The 20,755-nt window shown below is 46.9% G+C and overlaps 1 protein-coding gene across 1 annotated transcript; it reads left to right on the top strand.

Annotated features, from left to right (window-relative positions):
- Nucleotides 1–1,107: 1,107 nt before the first annotated feature.
- HES4 (hes family bHLH transcription factor 4) lies at nt 1,108–4,360 on the top strand. The gene is made up of 4 exons (XM_039367791.1): nt 1,108–1,520; nt 2,130–2,225; nt 2,391–2,478; nt 3,409–4,360. The coding sequence occupies exons 1-4, from the start codon at nt 1,413–1,415 to the stop codon at nt 3,990–3,992; spliced, it is 876 nt and encodes a 291-aa protein (XP_039223725.1). The 5' UTR covers nt 1,108–1,412; the 3' UTR covers nt 3,993–4,360.
- The last annotated feature ends 16,395 nt before the right edge of the window (nt 4,361–20,755 follow it).

Below are 20,755 nucleotides of genomic sequence, written 5' to 3'. Positions count from 1 at the left end.
GGTTGCAGCCGAGTAAGGGGCTTGCAGCAGAGCCGGAAGTGTCAACCGACTCTCCGATTTTTGCACAGTATCCCCGGTGTCTATAAATCTAAATAATGGTTGGGGTCAGAAAGCTGAAGGGGAGAAGAGACGGTCCTACAGTTCTATAGAGCCTCCGGGGGTCTCCCACTTGCCCTAGGCCGAGCGATTCAATGGAGGGAGTGTGTTACTTGGGAGTAAACACGCCGGTTTTCCCACGGGCGCTAATGCTGAGCGGCGGGAAGTCCCCCCTCGGGTGGGCTCAGGTGGCAAGCAGAAAGATGCTGCTTAGCCGGCTGAATCCTCAAGGGACGTTTATGCTGACCCTGCCAACGCCTTTTAATGGTTGAAAACCGGACACCTGCCCAATTATAGAAGCCTAGGTAGGAGTTCATTCGCGTGGGCAAAAGAGACCCCCAAAAATACAATCAACCTGCCCCCCCCTAAAAAATAATAATAATTGGAACAGAATCCAGTACAGGAAAGCCACCGCTGTACATACCCTAAAATCGGGGTCTTCTCCAATTTCCCCCAATTTTGGGAGAGCCTCTTTCTCTCCAACCCCCCCCCCCAGCCGCCGCCCCCAGCCTTCCCCATTTTGAAGGCGCAATCAGGATTCGCGCATTCCAGCACGGGTGGCGCGGGGTTTTCCTTAACTGGGGCACGGAGTGCTCGACCCACGCGATGCAGGCTCCGGGGTTGGGGCGGCGGGTCTGGGGACGAGTGGAGTGGAGGGGGGGGGGCGCGGGGAGAGATCCGCCTGCTTAGAATGCCCGGGTTCAACCCGAGCTTAGCGATCCATACCTACAGACGTGCACGGAGGCACCCAGGTATCTAAGTTCAAGAAGAAGAAGAAGGGGGGGGAGGGAAATAGCAAAGCAATAAATTGGACAGGGGGGGGGAGGACGCGAGGGGACAACTCTTGGCGCGTGACTGACAGCCCGCGGGGGCGTCGTCCAATCGGCGATCCCGACGGGGAGAGTCCCGCTTCCCATTGGCGGACGGGAGTGTGGGAAAGAATGTGGAGAAGGTTTCACACGAATTGGGAGCTGCCGTCGGCTATATAAACCCAGGGGGGAGCGGCGCGCCGCAGCCAAAGCAACGGGAGGCGCGGAAGCCGGAGCCGGCCGAGAGACGCTCTGCCACTTGCCGGGGCGCGATCGCTTTTTTTTCTTTTTGCAAAGGCAGCCCTCCCCTCCTCCCCTCCCTTCTCTTGTGGAAAGAGGCCCAGCTCTCGCCCTCTTAATCCGGAGAAAGCAGGCGCCCGTCGGATATACAGTGGAGTCCCGCGCCAAGTGATCCGCCTTTTCCTCGCCGCCTTTCGCCCCCCCCCCCCAGCTCTCTTTCCCCCCCCCCCCGGCCCCTGGTCTGGGTGAAAGAACGAGATTACCAAAATGCCCGCAGACACGATGGAAAAACCCACAGCCTCGCCGATTGCCGGAGCCCCGGCCAGCTCCAGCCAAACCCCGGATAAGCCCAAGAGCGCCAGCGAACACAGAAAGGTAAATTTTGGGGGTTTTTTTCGCCTCGTTCGAGGAAATTAAAATCGATTCCACTTGCAAGTCCTGCTTGCCCGAAGGATGGAACTCCTTAAGCGCAGGCACGGATAGATAGATATACTTCGTTAGCTTCCCTCCTCTCGATTGACTGATTGACACACGCACACACACACACACGCACGCACCCGCGGTTCCAAAGATCTGAGCGTTTTTTGTGCCCAGCTTTTCGGCTGCAAGACAGAGCCGGCAAAAAAAGAGAGGGAGGATGCGCTGATAGGGAAGGAGTAGGTGAAGAAGATCGGGGTGGGAAGGAAGAAAGGGTGCAAGCAAGGGTAAAGATTTGTGGAGTTGGAAATTGGAAAGCCCACAGCAGCTTCGTGATTTCCCTCCCACGTTGTCCCCTTGCAATGCTTTGGACCGAGGGGGGGGGGAGACACCTTGCAACGCTAAGAAGATCCACGAGTTTGCTAACCGCCCTGAATCAAGGGAGTTTTCCCAGCTGCAGGGTCTCCGTTGCAAGGTGTGGGGAGCGCCCCTCCCAACACGCTCCTCCCCATGATGCCTCTTTGGGTTGCTAACCTTTCTCTCTCCTTTCCCTTCTTCCCAAAACAGTCCTCTAAACCAATCATGGAGAAGCGGCGGAGGGCCCGGATTAATGAAAGCCTGGGCCAGCTCAAGACACTCATCCTGGATGCGCTGAAGAAAGATGTAAGTTGGTGGGGGAGGGGACACAGATTGCCTCAGCAACCCTTGAAGTGGGGGGGGGCGAGAGGAGGAGCCTCGGATCCCTACAGTTTTAGGGGTACCTTGAATCAATGTGGTTCAGGGCAGCTCACCTCCCCCCCCCCCCTTTTTTTTTTTCATTTCCTCCAGAGCTCCAGGCATTCCAAGCTAGAGAAAGCAGATATCTTGGAAATGACAGTGAAACACCTGAGAAATCTCCAAAGAGCCCAGATGACAGGTGAGCAGCAAACTTCCTGCCAACTTAAGAGTAAGGAGGTGTTTGCCTCCTCGGGGGAAAAAATACCGTTTCTTCTCAAGAAAGAAAATAAGGCTTATATAACATGGAAAATCTAGCTGTCTGAGGGGCTGCTGTTCCCCCTCCCCCCGAGTTTATATGCTCTGCTTTTGCTTCAAGCATATACTTGCAACAATCATCTTAGTATCTCAGCAAGGCAGGGTAGAAACTTGACACACGCCAAAAGGTTTTGTGGTTTAGCAGGATCTGAAGCCATGGTCCTGATCCAAGGGCGGGGGGGGGAGGGAGGAGGGGGTTGGTCCTAGGCCATCCAGAAAAATCCCCAGCTGACCAGGTCTTCAAGCCAAGATCATCTACCCCCAGATCTAAGGCTACATTTAGTACAGTGGTTCTCAACCTGTGGGTCGGGACCCCATTTGGGGTCGAACGACCATTTCACGGGGGTTGCCAAACAACACAGTCCGCCATTTTTCCCCCCCTTTTCCTTAGCTGTGCTACTCCCTTTTATTCTATTGGCTTTTGAAAGCCAATAGAATTGACTCTCTTGAATAGAGTCTAATTCTATTGGCTTTCCAAAGCCAATAGGAATTGTCCAGGCTGTCTCTGCCCTGCTGAGCCCGCCAAAAGTCCTATTCTGCAAACAGTGCTGCACCGGTTGAGTAGTCCTCGACTTACGACCGGTTGAGTAGTCCTCGACTTACGACCGGTTGAGTAGTCCTCGACTTACGACCGGTTGAGTAGTCCTTGACTTACGACCGGTTGGGGGTCGCGGCATTAAAAAGGGTGAGAACCACTGATTTAGTAAGAGGCACTCTGACCTGAGAAAGGAAAGCAATTTGTCTCCAAGGGCAAAAAAAAAAAAAGCTTTGGTGGTTCTGGTCATTAATCCTTCACTTTTTTCTCTCTTGGCAGCTGCTCTGAGTGCTGATCCTACCGTCTTGGGCAAATACCGAGCTGGATTTAATGAATGTATGAATGAGGTCACTCGTTTTCTCTCCACCTGCGAAGGGGTGAACACAGAAGTCCGCAGCCGGCTCTTGGGCCATCTTTCAAATTGCCTGGGTCAGATTGTGGCCATGAACTACCCACCGCCACCGCCACCGCCACCCCCTCAGGCCACCGGTGGACCGCCGGCCCATTTGGGACAACCCTTGCATATCCAGTTGCCAGGCCCAGCAGCTGCAGCTGGCGTCATGCCTGGGCCGTGCAAACTTAACCCCAGTGACACTTTGTCCCCCAAAGTCTACGGGGGCTTCCAGCTGGTACCAGCGACCGATGGTCAGTTCGCTTTCCTCATCCCTAGCCCATCCTTCCCGCCGAACGCCGGACCAGTGGTTCCACTCTATGCCAACACAAACATGCCTGTCTCCTGCAACAGTTCCACAGCAACTCCTTCGGTATCACCGGTGCAAGGGCTCACATCTTTTGGGGGCAGCTTAGCGCCCGTTGCTCAAGCAGGAGGAGAACGTCATGAGACTGTGTGGAGACCTTGGTGACTTCCCCTCGCCCTGCCCTTCCCACACACAAACAAAAAATCCTGACTGTTTTCAACATTGGTTCCGTTGTATGGAACCTGGATCTCTATAGTTTATTTTGTTGGCTGAATTCCTCCACCGACCCCCCCCCCCAAAAAAAAACTCATATTTATTCATTTCCAAAGGTTGGGATGCCAATTTGTATTTTTCACCCTTTTTAAAAAAAAAAATGTGATGTGAAATACTTTCTTTTTTAAAAAAAGAAAAAGTTAGTTTTGTATCAAATATTTGCCATGTACTATGCCAAAGCTTGTTTATGTCTGTCTTGAGATTTTGTTTTTAAAGAATGTTGGAAAATGTTTGTACAAATAAAACTTTCTTGAACTAAACATGCTGTTGTGTCATGGCCAGAAAAAAGAGTGGGCAAGAGTTAAAAAAAAAATCAGCAGACTTGGACAAACAGGATTTGATTATCAATGCTGTCTCTCCCTCATTAGGGGCATCACAGATATTATACAATGGAAAAAGGATCGTAGGCATCCTAAGCAAATCAAGAATGCAGAAAACGTTTTAGATTGGACTACAATGTTCCAGTTACATTATTAAGGGTCCATTTTTTTCATGGGCAAACACAAAATTAGGGTGTGATTATCTCAGGCGTTCCCCTCTGTGAAAGAAATGGGTGGGGAGCAGTCTTCCCCAAAGTATGTTGTAGTATACTTGCAAAATCTAAAAAGCTTTTTTTTTTTTTTGCTTAAATACTCCTCAGATTTAATTGGCTACTCTTAAATAGGCTTATATGGGAGCAATTTGCCACACAATGCAATAAATGATGGGTAAGCCATATTTTTCCCCCTAATTTGGCAAGAGCTGCTTCAAACAACTGATAGTGCTTTCATGCTACAGATTCTTCTTTCAAATCACAGAAAATCGATTTTCAAGAAAATAAACTTGCTTCCCTTATATATAATAGAGATGAAAATTAAGTCTTGAGATATTAGCAAAGTTGACAACTCAGCCCAAAGCTTATGCACTTAGTTAGCTAGCCAAGATTTAAGGAGTCAACTCTCTGTTCTCCTTCCTCAAAGTGTTAGTCCCCCAAAACTTTGGCTGCCCCTCAGCAACATGAAAAGTTCATTACAAACAGTAAACGTTAATATGGGGAAAGGAAAAATATATTCATTACTGGAGAATCATTGTGTTAACTATCTCTAATTGAAATTCAGTTAAAATGAAGATTAAATTCAGTTTTGGCCCTTTCAGAGCGCAGCTTCCAAGCACAATCCTCTAGGCTGCCAACCAAATCTGGCCTGCAAAATTGCAGATGACCATTAGATGGCAGTAAAGATAAATACTAGCACCCCCTATCTGCCATCCCTATTTATGTAATCCCGATCTACTAGATAGAATACTAATTTCAGAATAGGAACTAGGGAAAAACAGTTTTTTCCCCTCTAGCATATACATTTAGAAAGGTTTTCAACTTAAATATTCTCCCTAGAAAGCGGTTTCTGACTGGGGTCTTAAGCAACAGCTAAATTCTTATAACTGATTTAATCTGGTTATTAAATTAATCCATTTTCTGACAAATAACAAAGGTGCAGTAACCATGCAATATCTTAAGCCACAATACAAGCAAGATTAAAATAAACCACATTTATCATGTATATTCAGCTACTGTTTTTTTTTTTTTGTCCACTTGGTAAGCGTGATGCATGACTGCAGCTGCCTTATTTATACCACTCTACAAAAAGAGCCAAGAAGACATAGTCAGTGGCCTTATATGTTATCTTCCTCTCTTTCTCAAAGTAGGGACCATGGAGCATCTGCAGTTGTGGGGATTAGAGATATTATAGAAATTCTTATTTTCCAGTTGCGAAATATGTAACCTGACAGGCCTGTACTATTTGCCTGGAAGGCTGAGCCAACTTTGCCTTGCCCAGAAGCTCTTGTGCAGTTTTTTATCTGAGGTATAGAAAGATGCAGAGCAGCGTAGAAAAGCTACAGCATTCCCTTATTCTCAGAAAAGTCAGATTTATCTTCTCTGTAAGACAGATGCAAGATCTGAAATGGGGATGAAAGGAACCAGTATCCTCTTGGCTGAAGATGGGAGGGGGGAAGAACCCTCTAGGAAAAAGATTTGATTTGACAGGTTGTCCCATTCCTTGTAGCCTCATAATCAAGTATGTGATGTTTGCTTTCTCCTCAGTTGCGAACTTGGTATCAAATGAGCAATTTCTTGAGTTTGGAAAGGAATTGTTTCGGATTGAAGACTTGGGACAGAAAAGAATCTTTGCATTCACACCTTCTACACAAAAGCAGCTATTCTTGTTACCACAATTCAACTAATCCTGTGTCACAGATGAGGTTGGCCCGGCATTATCATGATGATGAATGCCTGCCAGAAAGCAGTTAGATGATTCTCCTTGTCACTTTTTTTTCCCCCTTCTGAAGCAAATTAGGCCGAAAGGCAGCAATGTCATCAAGTTAAGTTTTGTGCCAAAGTGAGGATCTGAAGATCAGTTCTAAATGTTTCATCTTAGCCTACGACCAACCATGTAAATTGGGTGCTTTGAAATCTACTGTTTGGAGTCATGAGCTGATTAAGAACCAGACCCAACCCACACACACCCTGGAAGCATGCTTGGCCTCCCTCTAGCTCTGCTTTTTTTTTTTTTGGCTTGGGAGGAAACAGGAAAAGTTACTCTCCCATCTTATGGGATGGGTAGCTGAAGAAGAATTTCTTGGCCTCTTTTGTGGAGAAGGGTAATTAAAAGATATAAAAGATCTCATTGAATATGCAGCGGGCTCTTTTGCAAGGCCGAGGGTCTATTGAGAGTCTTGGCCCTTCTTCCCTCCCATCAACCCCCAAGTAGCCCCCTTCTCATTGATGGGGGGGGGAGGCGAGATGGACTCTCCGACTCAATAGTGTTGTAAATTCAGTCGGTTGCCTCCACAAAGCCGCCCTCATAAATGAGAATGATTCAACCCTGTTCTTCCTTCCCTCCCCCCCTTCCCTGTCAAACCTCCCCCTCCCCTGCCCACTCTGCTCGAAACTTCATCCACACTGCAGCAAAGAAGCCAAAGAATTGAGGAGAGAACAATTTTACCACCCATTATGACAGGCACAGCATGGGAAGAGCAGCCAAAGAGGAAGCGTCCTAGCAAGACTGGGGAGAAAAGGGGTATCCCCCAAAACGACAGGGATGGGAAAAGCCGTAAAACGAGGGATGCTTAAAGCGGCAGCTTGATGACCACTGCCACAAAGCCCTTCCAAGGCATTATTTCGGAAAACCTTACAATAACCATCTAAAGTAGGTCAGGTAATCATTAAACCCCACACAGGGCAGTCCAGGAAGCGTTCTGTCACCCAAGCGTAGAGAGGGGAAAAGACCCAAGTGATCCAAAGAGAGCCCAGTCCTTGAGGAAATGAGCAAAGTGATTAATGGGCAAAATTATCTTCCTTCAGGTTCTTTCTAGAGGGGAGAGGCTTAAAAGGTAAAGCAGAAATCCAATCAAGCTTAACAGGAGATGCAAATAAAATGGATGATTTGATCGTATTTGGAGGGGGAAAGGTTACTGGGAATCACAGCCACCCTTTTTCCGTCAGCATGCCAAAAGTCAGGTCCAAAGTTTGTGACGGTCCCACCCTATGGTGCACTAAATATGGGGTTTATCCTTAGAGCACACAGTTAATCACTCACAGTGCTTACAGCACATTTAATCCACAGGAACAGCTGTTTATTTATTTAACTGTATTTTTATCCTGCTTTCCAGGGACTATGTTCTCCCAATATACTTTCAAGTCTCACACCAGTATTCTGGGAAACTCTTCACAGCTTCATTAAATGTGGAGGTGGATATGGGGTGGGTGGGTGGAAAATCTCCCTCTCATAATATTAGACCAGTGGTTCTCAACCTTTCTAATGCCGCGAGCCCATAATACAGTTCCCCATGTTGTGGTGACCCCCCAACCACTTATACATCACCGGGTGCCAGGGGCGTGGCCAAAGAAAAGGGGGAAAAAATGGCGGACAGCCTTGTTTGGCGACCCCCGTGAAATGGTTGTTCGACCCCAAATGGGGTCCCGACCCACAGGTTGAGAACCACTGTATTAGACCAATGCACACATATTGCTATAAGGATACGGGAACCTAGCTGCAAAAATGTGGTTGGTCACTAGAAGGCAGCAAAGAGAGGTAAAATGTATTTAGGATAGGCCTGTCACTGGCAAGAATGTAAAAAGGATTGTGGGAATATATTTTTTTTGGAAGGGATGAATAAAACAACTGCTTTCATGTTGTGGTCAGACAAATTTCCACTATGCTGAAAAAGGAAGCTGTCATTATATTATTTATTTAACAAATGCACATAGCCACCCATCCACCGAAAGAAGGAACACAGGTCGGCTGAGACCTTCCATCTAATCTACAGTCAACACCGCTAGGTTCAAATGTCGCAAGATGCCACCCTCGTTTTGTTTAGCTTTCTGTTGTGTGAACCCAGGCACTAACAAATCATAGCTCACGAAGGACCTCTGCAACATTTAAGATGAACTGGAAATGCCAAGTAAGGAATCCATACTATTCTGCATGTAAAGCCTCTAAACGAGTCTAAGGTTTCTGAAGCGGGCGCCAAGGGTCAACGAGCCTGCTGGCAGGGGATGATGGGGATCGCCTCCACCCATCTGGAGAGCGTGGTTATGCGCCACCTGTTCAAGACAGGCTGGAAAACCTCCGCCAAGCAGGTCTGCACGAGCCTTCGCCTTTGAAGTGAAAGGAAGGCCTTCCTCAGCCAAAGCTGCGCGGCGGGGCCGGCTGCCCTGGAGCCGGCGGATGCGCTGGGTTTGGCGGCCGCCCCATCTCTCCGCCCTGCCGCGTGCATTTGGCTGAAGGTCGTGAGAACAGAGCGAGTTCTCTCGCTCCCTGCCTCCGCAGAGACTGCGCCCGGGCGCGCCGCCAAACCAACCAGAAATTCTCTCCTGGTTTGGACTGTGTGCGGCGGCTGCTGGCTGGCCGTCCGTCCTCCCGCCCGCTCTCCCTCCCGCCCGGCGCGGGCTCTTGGCGAGCCGACGAGCGTTCAGCCGCCCACGCGGGGCCGGCCGCTGGAGCGTGAGGGAGCGACGGAGCCCTCGCCTGGCTCACCCGGCGGCTGGGTGGCCCGGCCTGCTGGAGGAGGAAGCCCGAGGGTGGAGCGCTTGGCGCAGCCACCGGAGCCGCGCTGGCCTGGCGCGCCGGCGGCGGAGAGGGGGCGGCTCGCGGCTGGAGAGAGCCAGCGCCACGTCGGCCGGGCCAAGCTGGCAATCTGGGGGCGCCGAGCCCTGCCTAAACTCGGGGGCTTTCTTCCCACGCCCGGATCCCCCACACAGCAGCCTGAGCCCCAGTCTCGGGGGGGTGGGTGGGTGGGTTAGTTGGCGAGGGGTCAGCAACCAGGTGAAGGCAACCTCCGGCTGCCGAGGCTAGGTGTGAGTCCTCTGCCAAGCTGGGAGCGAGCCTGACGCGCGCTCCCGCCGCCTCCCCAACCTCTTTTTTCCAAAGGCTTTTAGCCCCGGTTTTGCAGGTTTTACCTCGCCCGGTTTGTCTTGGAAGGATAAACAAAGCCGACCCCCCCCCCCCCCGGCCTTCACCAGAGGGAGTTATCTCAACTCTGTGTTTGATCCAGGGCAATAAAGCAGCCCCTGGGAAAAAGGAATGGCAGGGGCGTGGGTTGGTGAGAAGGTGCCCCAGTATTAAAGGCCCCGACAGGCCTTCTCAAGGTTGGCATCAAGCCTGGCTTTAACCAACAAGAACACAGGACTAAACCACCACCAGGCGACGTGTTTGAAACCATCTTAAAATCAGCCAAACCGCCCTTTCCAAAGGCTGGAAGATCCTAGAAGTTGGTTCCTTTGGAAACAACGTGACAAGATCTGCCACGGAAAAAGATCTATCCTGAAAAATCCCTAGCCACGATCGTCAGCGCTGTCATCAATCAAAATAATAATAGTTAATGATAATAATCTACTAGTTGAGCAAACTTGCCTTCCCCGGGATGGCTGTTGGGTCCCGGTAGTAGTTAAAACTGAGTGGTTACAACCCAGCGAGCAAAGCACACAATAAATCATATCCCTGTTTGGTTTAGAATGGGATTGTGCCAAGCACGCAGAGCCCAGCCACCCAAAAAAAAAAAAAAAAAGGCCTGATCTGAGAAACCTCTGGCAAGCCGGCTGGCCTGCAGTGGGTCACAGCCTGCCGAGTGATGGGGCAGACCGACTCAAGCCATTAATTTGATGAATTGAACTGAAATGCCCCCAACAGAAGCAGCCCTGCTTTCTGGGGTCAGGGGTTCACTGCACCCAAGCCCTCCATCAGGATCTAGTCTCGGACCCAAATGGGAGAGGAATGCGGCCCTTTCAAAGCGGGGCAGATTGGCGCCAAAATTCTTGCTCTGCTCACTGCACTCCTGCGAAGGGACCCAACCGTTTCGGAACAAAGGATGCCAGTGGTCTCCCTCACTTGAGGCCTGTCTGCAGCTGAGAGTGAGGGGATAAAATAAATAAGCTTGTTAGTCTTCCTTTTAAGACACAGGCCAGGCCAGGCTGACAGGATTTATGGGCAAGGGCATCTGCTCCTGAACTTGCAGCTACATTTCCAAGAGTGTCCGTGCATCCCAACTTCTTGGAGCAGTGTTCTTTTTCTGGTTATAAACTCTGGAATCTGTCCGATTCCTTTCAGATGTGTCAAAGCCAGAGTTGCTGATAGGCTGGCTTTTTTTTTTTTTTTTGAATTGCCAGGATTTGGCAACAACTTAACTAGCTTTGGTTAAGTTTATTGAAGTTACCTTTCTGCGCCCCCGGGGATTTCACCATCTTTTGGATGTCTCAGGTTTCTTGATCGGGCCACATGAGGAATATGGGAATTGCATTTAAGCTAAGATTGTGGCAGCTGAGCAAAATCATGGCTTGCTAAGCCAAATCGTAGTTTAAGTTCCCCCTCCCGCTTTTAGCAGCAGAGTCATTGGGAGTCGGGTGGCATATAAATTTGATTATTATACATTATTATTATTATTCTCTATCAACCCTGCTACCTAGCCTCCTAGTTCACAGTAGCTGTATTCACACAACTTGTTAAGCCTAATTACTAAAGCAACTCATGTTCCAGCTGCCTACAGTTCAATGCACTCCAGAGTAGCCCAGTGGCCTGAATTGACACAATCTATAAGCCCAACACATACCCACATCAAGGTTAATACTAAGCCATCTTAATATGTTGTACAATTGCAATATTTATTTGCTTGGCCTTGCTCCATGAATACAGTTCTTGCTCCATCTTTCTATCTGAGAAAACCATTTCCAGTCACCGGAGACCATTCAATTCTATCTGAGAAAACTAGATCCAATCTAATTTGTATACCAGGCACTAATAATGTGTGTTTTGAAGGAGCTTTTACACTGTCCACCCTACCCCCTTTATTCCATTTGATTAGTAAGAACAGCAGGTTTTCCATTGATTGGTAGCGCTCTCGGGAATGTTCCTGTATAGAAACGCAAACTATCGAATCTGGCAAATTTCTGATGTCAAAACAGGCACCCTAACCCTTCCTCTAAGGACCAGGTGTATATATGCGGGAATAATGACAAAATACTACTAACATGCCTCAGCATACAGAGTTTCATTCTTTAGTGTTAACTGCAGATACCCTCCAGAGATCCAGAGTTAGGACTGGTCAGTTTTGTTTTGGAGATTCTGATTTTTTCAATAGATTAATCTTTGTGATCTTTAAAAGATCATCGAGACATTTATGGCTGTTCAGCCCAGGTTTTTAAAATGCTATTTACTTCTGCTGGTGCAAAAGCACTCTCCCCATTCACACCCTCTTTGTTTTAAAAAGTTTTTTTGATAGAGAGGAAGGTTGTTTAAAAGCCAAACAGGGTAAAATATCCTGGCAGAGAGCAGGGGGGGGGGGGAAAGGGAACCACACGTCTGTTCAACAGATGTGAGGGTTGGATGTGCCTGTGCAATTCTTGGTAACTTTTAGGAAGTTTTCTCAGACTGGAACATACTTCGACGGATCTGTGGGCTGCCGATGGGCTCACCACCATCAGCTGAGTGGGACAGGTGAAGAATTCCCGCGGCATACAAAGAGAAAGAGACAAGAAAGCAGTTGGGCCTCTCTTGACACGTAAAGCTAATTAGCAGTGCAGTGAGGCTGTGCCAGCTAGCTTGGGAAAGTACGGTGCTCTCACGTTTATGATTCCAAGAAGCCTTAAGATTGTTGCTGTGTCTGGCTGTCTCAACCGCAGGCAGAATTTATCTCAGGGAGATAACAGCAAGCTGTCTGAAGCAAAGGGAACCATAAACGGTGCATTTGTTGGAGAATGAATGGAAAATTAGGCCAGACATTCCTCAACGAGTTCACTTTTTTCTGCTTAGTATTGAAGGGGTAAAAGTATTTAAGGGTGAAAAACAAAATGCTGTTCATTTCAATACTCCATTGGATGCTCTTCTGTTTCACATTGGATCTCGTGTCTTATCTGTTTTATTTTCTCCAGAGCTGAAACATGGTAAGGAAAGCTCGGTGGGTAGATTTGCTTCAGATGCAGAAGCAAATCAATTTCATACTGGAAAGAAACCATTTAAAAAGAAATAAAACTTCCCTGCTTTGCTGCTCAGAAACCTTTCTCCAAATAAACAGTTGTAACACTGAAACTTCAAATGCTGATAGATAGACAGACAGACAGACAGACAGACAGACAGATATAAAAAGCCACACAAAATAGCAGCTGAGTTGGACTGATGGACTGCAGCCCCTCACGGGGGCCTGTATTTGTTTAGCCAAGGTGTGGCCCCCATTCAGAGCATCCCAACATCCACACCCATCACAGGCACACATTTTGCATTGGTGCTTTCTCTTGACCATGAAGCCACCAGCCTTTCCTCTTAATGAGAAGTTAAGATGCTATATAGGAAATCAATTGTTTAAGAGCATAGCCTGGCGTAGTTCCCGAGCAAAACCCTCTGAGGTTTCATGCAGGAAACCACAGAAGCCGTAGAAACGAGGAAGGTTTTAAAAGCATTTACGATCAGGCCAAATGGAAAGAGAGAGAGGGAGAAGGAGAAGGAAAGAGGGAGAGAGAGAGAGAGAGAGAGAGAGAGAGAGAGAGAGAGAGAGAGGAGCATCCACATCTCTGGAAAAGGACATAATTCTTTTGAGATGGACAGCCTAAGATTCAGGGTGACCTGCTCATTTTTGGCTTAACAAAGTGGACCAGCCTGAGCTAAGGATGACATTTGCTACACTGAGATAAGGATCTAAAGTTTGGTTCCCGTTAGCAAAAGTCCATTTCCAGCCATGGGGAAAAGTATCACTTGTGGGAAGGGGAGCGATATTTTGGGGGAAACACCCCTTTAGGAGATACCACAATCACACATTCCAAGCAGAGGTCTTTCTGCTCCTGAGAGTTCATGCCTTTATGCTCATATCTTGGTTGATGTTTGAGCTGGAAGGACTGCCGTCCAACATTTGATATTATTAACTAATCACAACAGATGGACATTTTGCCCAGGCATTAGTGAAAAGAGATTACTTATTCCAAATCAGGGCATATAGCCCAGGGACCCTAAGGGTCTATTTCACTAAGTCGAGAGTAAAATTAAGGAGGTGAGCTTGGCTTGGGTTAGACCAGGGATGTCAAACTGGCAGTGAGATGCATCATGCGCAGGCCATGCCCACTCCAGCTTCACAAAGGCAAACGTCGCGATACGTCATGTGATGCAATCGAGTTTGACCCCCATGGACTAGACCAGTGGTTCTCAACCTTTTTAATGCCGCGACCCCCAACCGGTCATAAGTCGAGGACTAGTCAACCGGTCGTAAGTCGAGGACTACTCAACTGGTGCAGCACCGTTTGCAGAATGGGACTTTTGGCGGGCTCAGCAGGGCAGAGACAGCCTGGACAATTCCTATTGGCTTTTGAAAGCCAATAGAATTAGACTCTATTCAATAGAGTCTATTCTATTGGCTTTCAAAAGCCAATAGAATAAAAGGGAGTAGCACAGCTAAGGAAAAGGGGGGAAAAAATTGCGGACTGCGTTGTTTGGCGACCCCCGTGAAATGGTCGTTCGACCCCAAATGGGGTCCCGACCCACAGGTTGAGAACCACTGGGCTAGACAAAGGCAAAGGGTCTTTCATTGCACCTCCTGCCTTGAGCAGGGGGTTGGACTGGATGCCCTCTCAGATCCCCTTCTCAGGAGAACTGGCTGTACCGTAACAGTCTTTTTCCCACTGACTACCACAGATGACCCTTCTCTGACTTTCTAATTCCCTTCAGTCTCATCTTTTCCTGCCAACCCCGTTTGCTCAAAGTGCTAACAAAACGGCTTTGCCTTCTACCTTCAGCATGCCACAATGAGAAGGCATGCTAAAAAAAAAAAAAAAGAAGGCTTAGTCCTGCCACCAGGAGAAAGAGTGGAAAAAATAAAGTCAGCTTTGATAGGCTGTCATTGGAACCTCTGGCCATGGTTCGGGGTCCCTGTCAATCACAAATACTGCCCTCACCCTGATGTCTGGGTGAATGACAGAACATGGGATGATTAAGAAAGAAAACTGGGCAGAAAACAATGCCAGGATGCTCACGGGGGTATGAAAAGAATAAAGCAGGTTGAAGCTTTTGGACTCTTCTTTCTAAAGTGGGGAGGGGGCTGAAGGCAACACAATCTTTTATGGGATTAGGTACTCTGTTGAGTGGATCAATGAAGGTCAGTCCTCTCCACCCACTTTTCACCTTCAGAACACCAGCCTTAAAGATTAACCCATCCCTGCCTACAAATGCCTAACTTGCAGAAAGCAAGGACTAATTCATTTGTGCAGAATTAAATCTGTACAACTCCCTGCCACTAGAAGCGGCCACTAGCTTCAGTCCCAACAACCAATAAGTCTAGTTTAATGAAGAGAAGGACGAGGGGGGACATGATAGCAGTCTTCCAGTATCTCAGGGGCTGCCACAAAGAAGAGGCAGTCAAGCTATTTTCCAAAGCGCCTAAAGGCAGGACAAGAAGCAACGGGTGGAAACTGATCAAGGAGAGAAGTAACCTGGAACTAAGGAAAAACTTCCTGACAGTTAGAACAATTAACCAGTGGAACAACTTGCTTCCAGAAGCGGTGAATGCTCCAACACTGGAGGTTTTTAAGAAGAGACTGGACAGCCATTTGTCTGAAATGGTATAGGGTTTCCTGCCTGGGCAGGGGGTTGGACTAGATGACCTCCAAGGTCCCTTCCAACTTCTTCTTCTTCTTCTTCTTCTTCTTCTTCTTCTTCTTCTTCTTCTTCTTCTTCTTCTTCTTCTTCTTCTTCTTCTTCTTCTTCCTTCTTCTTCTTCTTCTTCTTCTTCTTCTTCTTCTTCTTCTTCTTCTTCTTCTTCTTCTTCTTCTTCTTCTTCTTCTTATTATTATTATTATTATTATTATTATTATTATGTATTTCCTTTTACCAAGCTGGGCAGTTTAGGGTCCAATAAGCCTCTGCCTCTAGAACCAAGCTGGCCCCTTTTAGAGAAACCAGCCACTTGAACCCGGAAGGTCCATTTCTCCCTCCAGAAAAAGGACGTGTCCGGCCCACGTCCTTCCAGATAGGATTGCAAGTGCCAGACTTCCCAGGCCGTGGGCTTAAACATCCGGAAGGCAGCTGGCTGAGCAAGGCATGGTTAGATAAAAGGCATGGAAAACAGGTGTTTGGGGCTGCAGTTGTAAAACCCAATCTCCATCTTGTGCAGGAGAAGGCATGCATGCCCGCCCACCCGCCAATTCCTGCCTTGGAATTTTTCTGTGTCTGCAAAAGGAGGTCAACAGCCCGCTCTGTGTTCTCTTTCCTCTCCAAACCACCCGAGTTATTTTCTGCCATGGAATCTGAGCAGGGTTATTTTTTTTTTTCCCACCCCCACAAGGGCAATGAAGGGTGTTGTAAGAGGAGGAGGAGAAAGGGCAGTCAGCTAATAGGCTGGCCACAGGCTTGGGCTTGTTTCTGGAACGTAGCTGGGGGGGGAGAGTTATTCATCACTTAATTCCTCCCTAGAGATTTTCTTGGCCTCTTTTTTCCCACCACCAGGCCTATTATTTCAGTCGCTGAAGGTATCCGGTTCGGGCTGTCCGACCAGGAGCGCCTCCCTCCTTGGTGACAGACGACACAATGCTTGGGAAAGTGTCAGCCCGCCCAGCCCGCACACAGCCTCCTGGCCTCACACTGGAAACTTGCCTGCGGTGGGTGGTACATGTCATTACAACAGCTGCACGCTGCCGGCAGGCCGCCATGCCTCTCCCCTCCTGCTGCATGGGGGTGGCGGAGGAGGAAGCCAACCCCCATGTTGTCAGGCGAGCCTAAGCAATAAGGAAGGTGGAAAAGGAGCTTGCAGCAGGATAGCAGCCTTCCAGTATCTCAGGGGCTGCCCCAAAGAAGAGGGAGTCAAGCTATTCTCCAAAGCGCCTGAAGGCAGGACAAGAAGCAACGGGTGGAAACTCATCAAGGAGAGAAGCAGCCTAGAACTAAGGAGAAACTTCCTGACAGTGAGAACAATTAACCAGCGGAACAGCCTGCCTCCAGAAGCAGTAAATGCTCCAACACTGGAAGTTTTTAAGAAGAGACTGGACAGCCATTTGTCCGAAATGGTGTAGGGTTTCCTGCCCGAGCAGGGGGTTGGACTAGATGACCTCCAAGGTCCCTTCCAACTTTACTACTATTACTATTACCCCCTTCCAGTAGTCCCAGAATCTGGGTTTTATTTTTTGCCAAGGCATTTATAACCTGCCAGCGGTTCGGTGTACAGATGGGATTAGTTACTGGCTGTGTTCACACAACCCCCAGCCGGGTCAGGTGTGGAATCAGCCTGGCTAGATGTGTTTGGTAGCTCGCTTTTTAAAGGCTTAGTGTTTCAACCTGCTTTCACGGTTAGGTTCTGATTCAGGGCATTGTGCCAAGCCAAGAGAATGGGTTCATTCAGGAAACAGGTTGCGTCATGCAGACAGCCAGTGGGTGGAGAACTCAAGATGCTGATGGTTGCTACTTTTTTTTTTTTTTTTTAAAAAAAGATAATAAAGATAGGTTGCTAGCATCACGGAAAGGATCGGACTACAGGTAGTTCTCGATTTACAACAGTTCGTTTAGGGACCAGTCAAAGTTCCAATGGCACCGAACAAAGCGACATGACCCTTTTTCACACTTAAGACCGTTGCCACATCCCCGTGGCCACATGATCAAAATTCAGACACTTGGCACAACTGACCGTATTTATGACGGTTGCCATGTCCCGGGGACAGGTGATCCCCTTTTGTGATCTGACAAGCAAAGTCAGTGTGGGAAGGCAGATTCATTTAACATCCGTGTTACTCGTTTAACAACAGTGGCAAGAAAAGTTGTAAAATGGGGCAAAATTCACTTAACGGTCTCACTTAGCAACAAATTTTGGGCTCAGTTGTACCTGTCCAGGATGAAAAGCCACAGGAAAGACTGAATAAAGTATTTATGGTCCAATGGAAAGAGAATAAGGTTAAGGACTGGGTTTTCTTGGCCTAAGTTTTACAGGCCTGTTGCAAGAAATCTGTCATCCTATTTTTGGCTACTTGACTCTTTTAATTGGAAAAAGTCTACAATTAACCCTGGATTTGGTCACCGCTCTTCAGTTCGACTCCTTCTCTATAATTAGCACCAGAAGAATAGACAAAGGCATGCCAATTTTAACTTGCTGGGTTGCAATACTGTATATTGCATATCTAGGTGTACATCCTTCCAGCCCCAGGTACCAGCTTGCTAGATTTTTTAAATGACATCTCACAGAAAATTTATGCCTTTTCAAAACACAATATTGGTTCTTCCGGGAAGCCAAAACCCATAAATGTAAATTAAAGGTCTTTAAATATCATTCCTGTCAGCCAGACTGGGAAGTTGAAAGAAATAAAAAAATAGAGGAGGCCAAAACATTTCCTTATATCAGTCAAGCTTGACTTAAAAGAGATTAGTTTACCCAGCAAAGCCACAAAGCCTGTTCTCACATTAAAAAGATCAGAATCCCAAATTGATGATGATGATACTAACAACAAGATCAACAGTCGAGAGCATAAGGCTTTCTATGGCTGGCTTCATGCAGGTCAAAATGTATTATAAAATTCTTGTCATTCAAGTAAAGTCAGTCATTTATAGCTCACAAAAAAATATGTTGCCAAACCAGTCTTGTCCCTGTGTCCTTCCTTAGTCCTTGTCACCCTCTAGCTAAAATGCCACTGGGGTTGAAAAATAAGGAGGGATAAAGATGCAGCTAGATTCTTAAAAGTTATCTTCTAAAGTAGAAATACACCCTTAAATATGGAAGGTATTTGTCCCTTAAATTCTGGCCTGTACAGAGCTCTGTGCACTGTCTAAATTGAATTGCTTGAGTTAAAATGTGCCACAAATAAAATTAATGCTACTAAAGTTATATCTGTAATTGTTGATTCGCAAAGATGAGCAGTAGGCTGTTATCTAGATGTTTTAGGCTGCAGTTCCCATAATGAGTATGCGGTCTGCAGATTTGGAAGTTGCAACCCAGAATGTCTGGAAGATATAAGGTAGCCAAACTCTAGATTTAGAAACTAAATTTCAGGATTCATATTTCCTGAACGTTTGCTGATACTTGCCACTGGATGCGTCTCAAAGTTTCCTGTGGGTCCTACAGACTTTGCAAGAAAACCAGAGTGAACAAACCCTAACCCTCAACCTATATCAGTGGTAGCGAACCTATGGCATGGGTGCCAGAGGCGGCACGTAGAGCCCTCTCTGTGGGCACGCGCACCGTCGCCCCAGTCCTAGGCCTTCAACTGGGTTTTATAAAACCTTTTCGCTTTAGGCCTCCACCGCTGTGTACAAAAAAAAAAGGTTCAATCAATCAGTCAATTTCAACTTCTCGCGGGGAAAAAAAAGATCTTGCAAAGTTGGAATTGATTGATTGAACTTTTTAGTCCCATCCAGTCTGCCGTTACCACTGCAGCCCTGTCCACCCAATGGGCCACACCCACCCAATGGGCCACACCCACCCAGCACCCAACGATGCATAAGTGGGTTTTGGGTTGCAGTTTGGGCACTCGGTCTCTAAAAGGTTTGCCATCACTGACCTACATTATGTTACATTGATAACAAAGCAATCCTACATGCAGTGTGCCAGTGTGAAAATATAATTGTCTCTGTGGTTCAATAAATGCTTGTGTCACTTTCAGTTATAATAACCACAACCGTAAGACTATCTAAGATTAATTATTGGTCTCTAATCTGCTTAATTAAAATACATTAAAAAGTATAGCATACCTTACAACACAGAGAAGCATCAAGTTCTGCTGGACGAACAATAGCAATACACACACTCATCACCAGCTGCCTTTCCCCCAAACCATGGTGGATATTTTTGGTTTATTTTCTCTTCCCTGCAATCCATTTCTTCTCTTTCCCACTTACCATCCTAAGCTGTTTAGACAGAATGCCAGAAGCAACTCTGGGGCTTTCATGGCAAGGGTGGCAGACGCTGAGGAAAAGGCACTATATCCATGAAAGGATGCCAAGCTGAATACAGTCATTCTCATTTCAATAAATTTAAACAGAGGGCATGGTCTGCTAAACTGACTAGTATGTGCCAGTGACTGGAAGGATTAGGAAGGGCCAACATAACTGTGTAATTTCTATGCCATTTAGGCGGGGGGGGGGAACCTCACAAAAGGTGCCTGAAAAATCTGGCATCCAGATACAATATTCGTGTTCTTGCCACATGCAAAGCCGTGGCAATTAATCAATTACTGTGCCCAGATTGGCTGGATTCCTCAAATGCCCTAAATTTCTAGCCATAAATTCATAAGCTGCAAACAGGCAAGGAAATTTTTTTACTGACTGATATGCAGACCCATTTTCCTGCCCTTGCATACGGTGAAGGCAAGGCGATCAAAAAGGAGGCAGACAGAAATAGATGTGTGTGTGTGTGTGTGTAGACACCATTACTGATAGTTACAGACAAGAAGGTTCATTGGGTAATAAAATGATGCAAACAACTAAACAATACCACACATAGCTGCATGCTAAGCTAGAGAAAGATCAGGCATTCCCAGCTTGTACGCCTACCTGCTTTATCCACACCAGGATAAGATTAACTTTTACAGACACCTTATCTATGGTAAACCCCAAAAGCTCCTTGAGTTATTGTCAGCCCATAGGTGACCCACCCTTTTCACATATTGGCTTACCTTATTTTCCCAGGGATTTAATTCAGCCTGTTGGACCAGTTTGGGGTGAAGATGGGAAGCAGGTCAGGAGGAGAAAAATGCTTTCATTTTTTTTTTCCCCCTCTCTGATTCTCCTGTGGAATAATGGCTATTTCCTGCCATTTTCTGGAAGTTGATTTGGAAAACGTTCTGTTAGAGGGGGAAAAGTGCAAAGAGGTTATTCTCATTTTAGGGAATCAAGACTTACCTTCCTTGTTCCTTGTACCCAGTTGCTAGCCATGTTTGTACATCACTTTATGTGAAGCATTTATATTTGTTAAACTACTCTTTAAACCATCCCTTATACCCCCACTTTAATTCCTCCTGATTAAATATAGGCAAGCACAGAGTCTAGATTATTTAGTGTTGCTTATTCAGTTTATAGATCTCCGTTCAAAATGGCTGAATTGCATTCAAATCTGAGACTGTAGTTGATGGCAAACAAGGAAGCCATTTTCACGAAGCACCAACAAATCTTGGATTAAAACACAATCCTGATTTACTTGAGTAAAATGATCTTTAATAATAATAACAAAAT

Source organism: Crotalus tigris, unplaced genomic scaffold (genome assembly GCF_016545835.1).
Source record: "Crotalus tigris isolate CLP2741 ecotype Arizona unplaced genomic scaffold, ASM1654583v1 scf7180000020588.15403103151:6194809, whole genome shotgun sequence".
NCBI classification, from domain to species: Eukaryota; Metazoa; Chordata; class Lepidosauria; order Squamata; family Viperidae; genus Crotalus; species Crotalus tigris.
The sequence above is the reverse complement of the archived record's forward strand: the minus strand, read 5'-3'. Positions and strand labels throughout refer to the sequence as shown.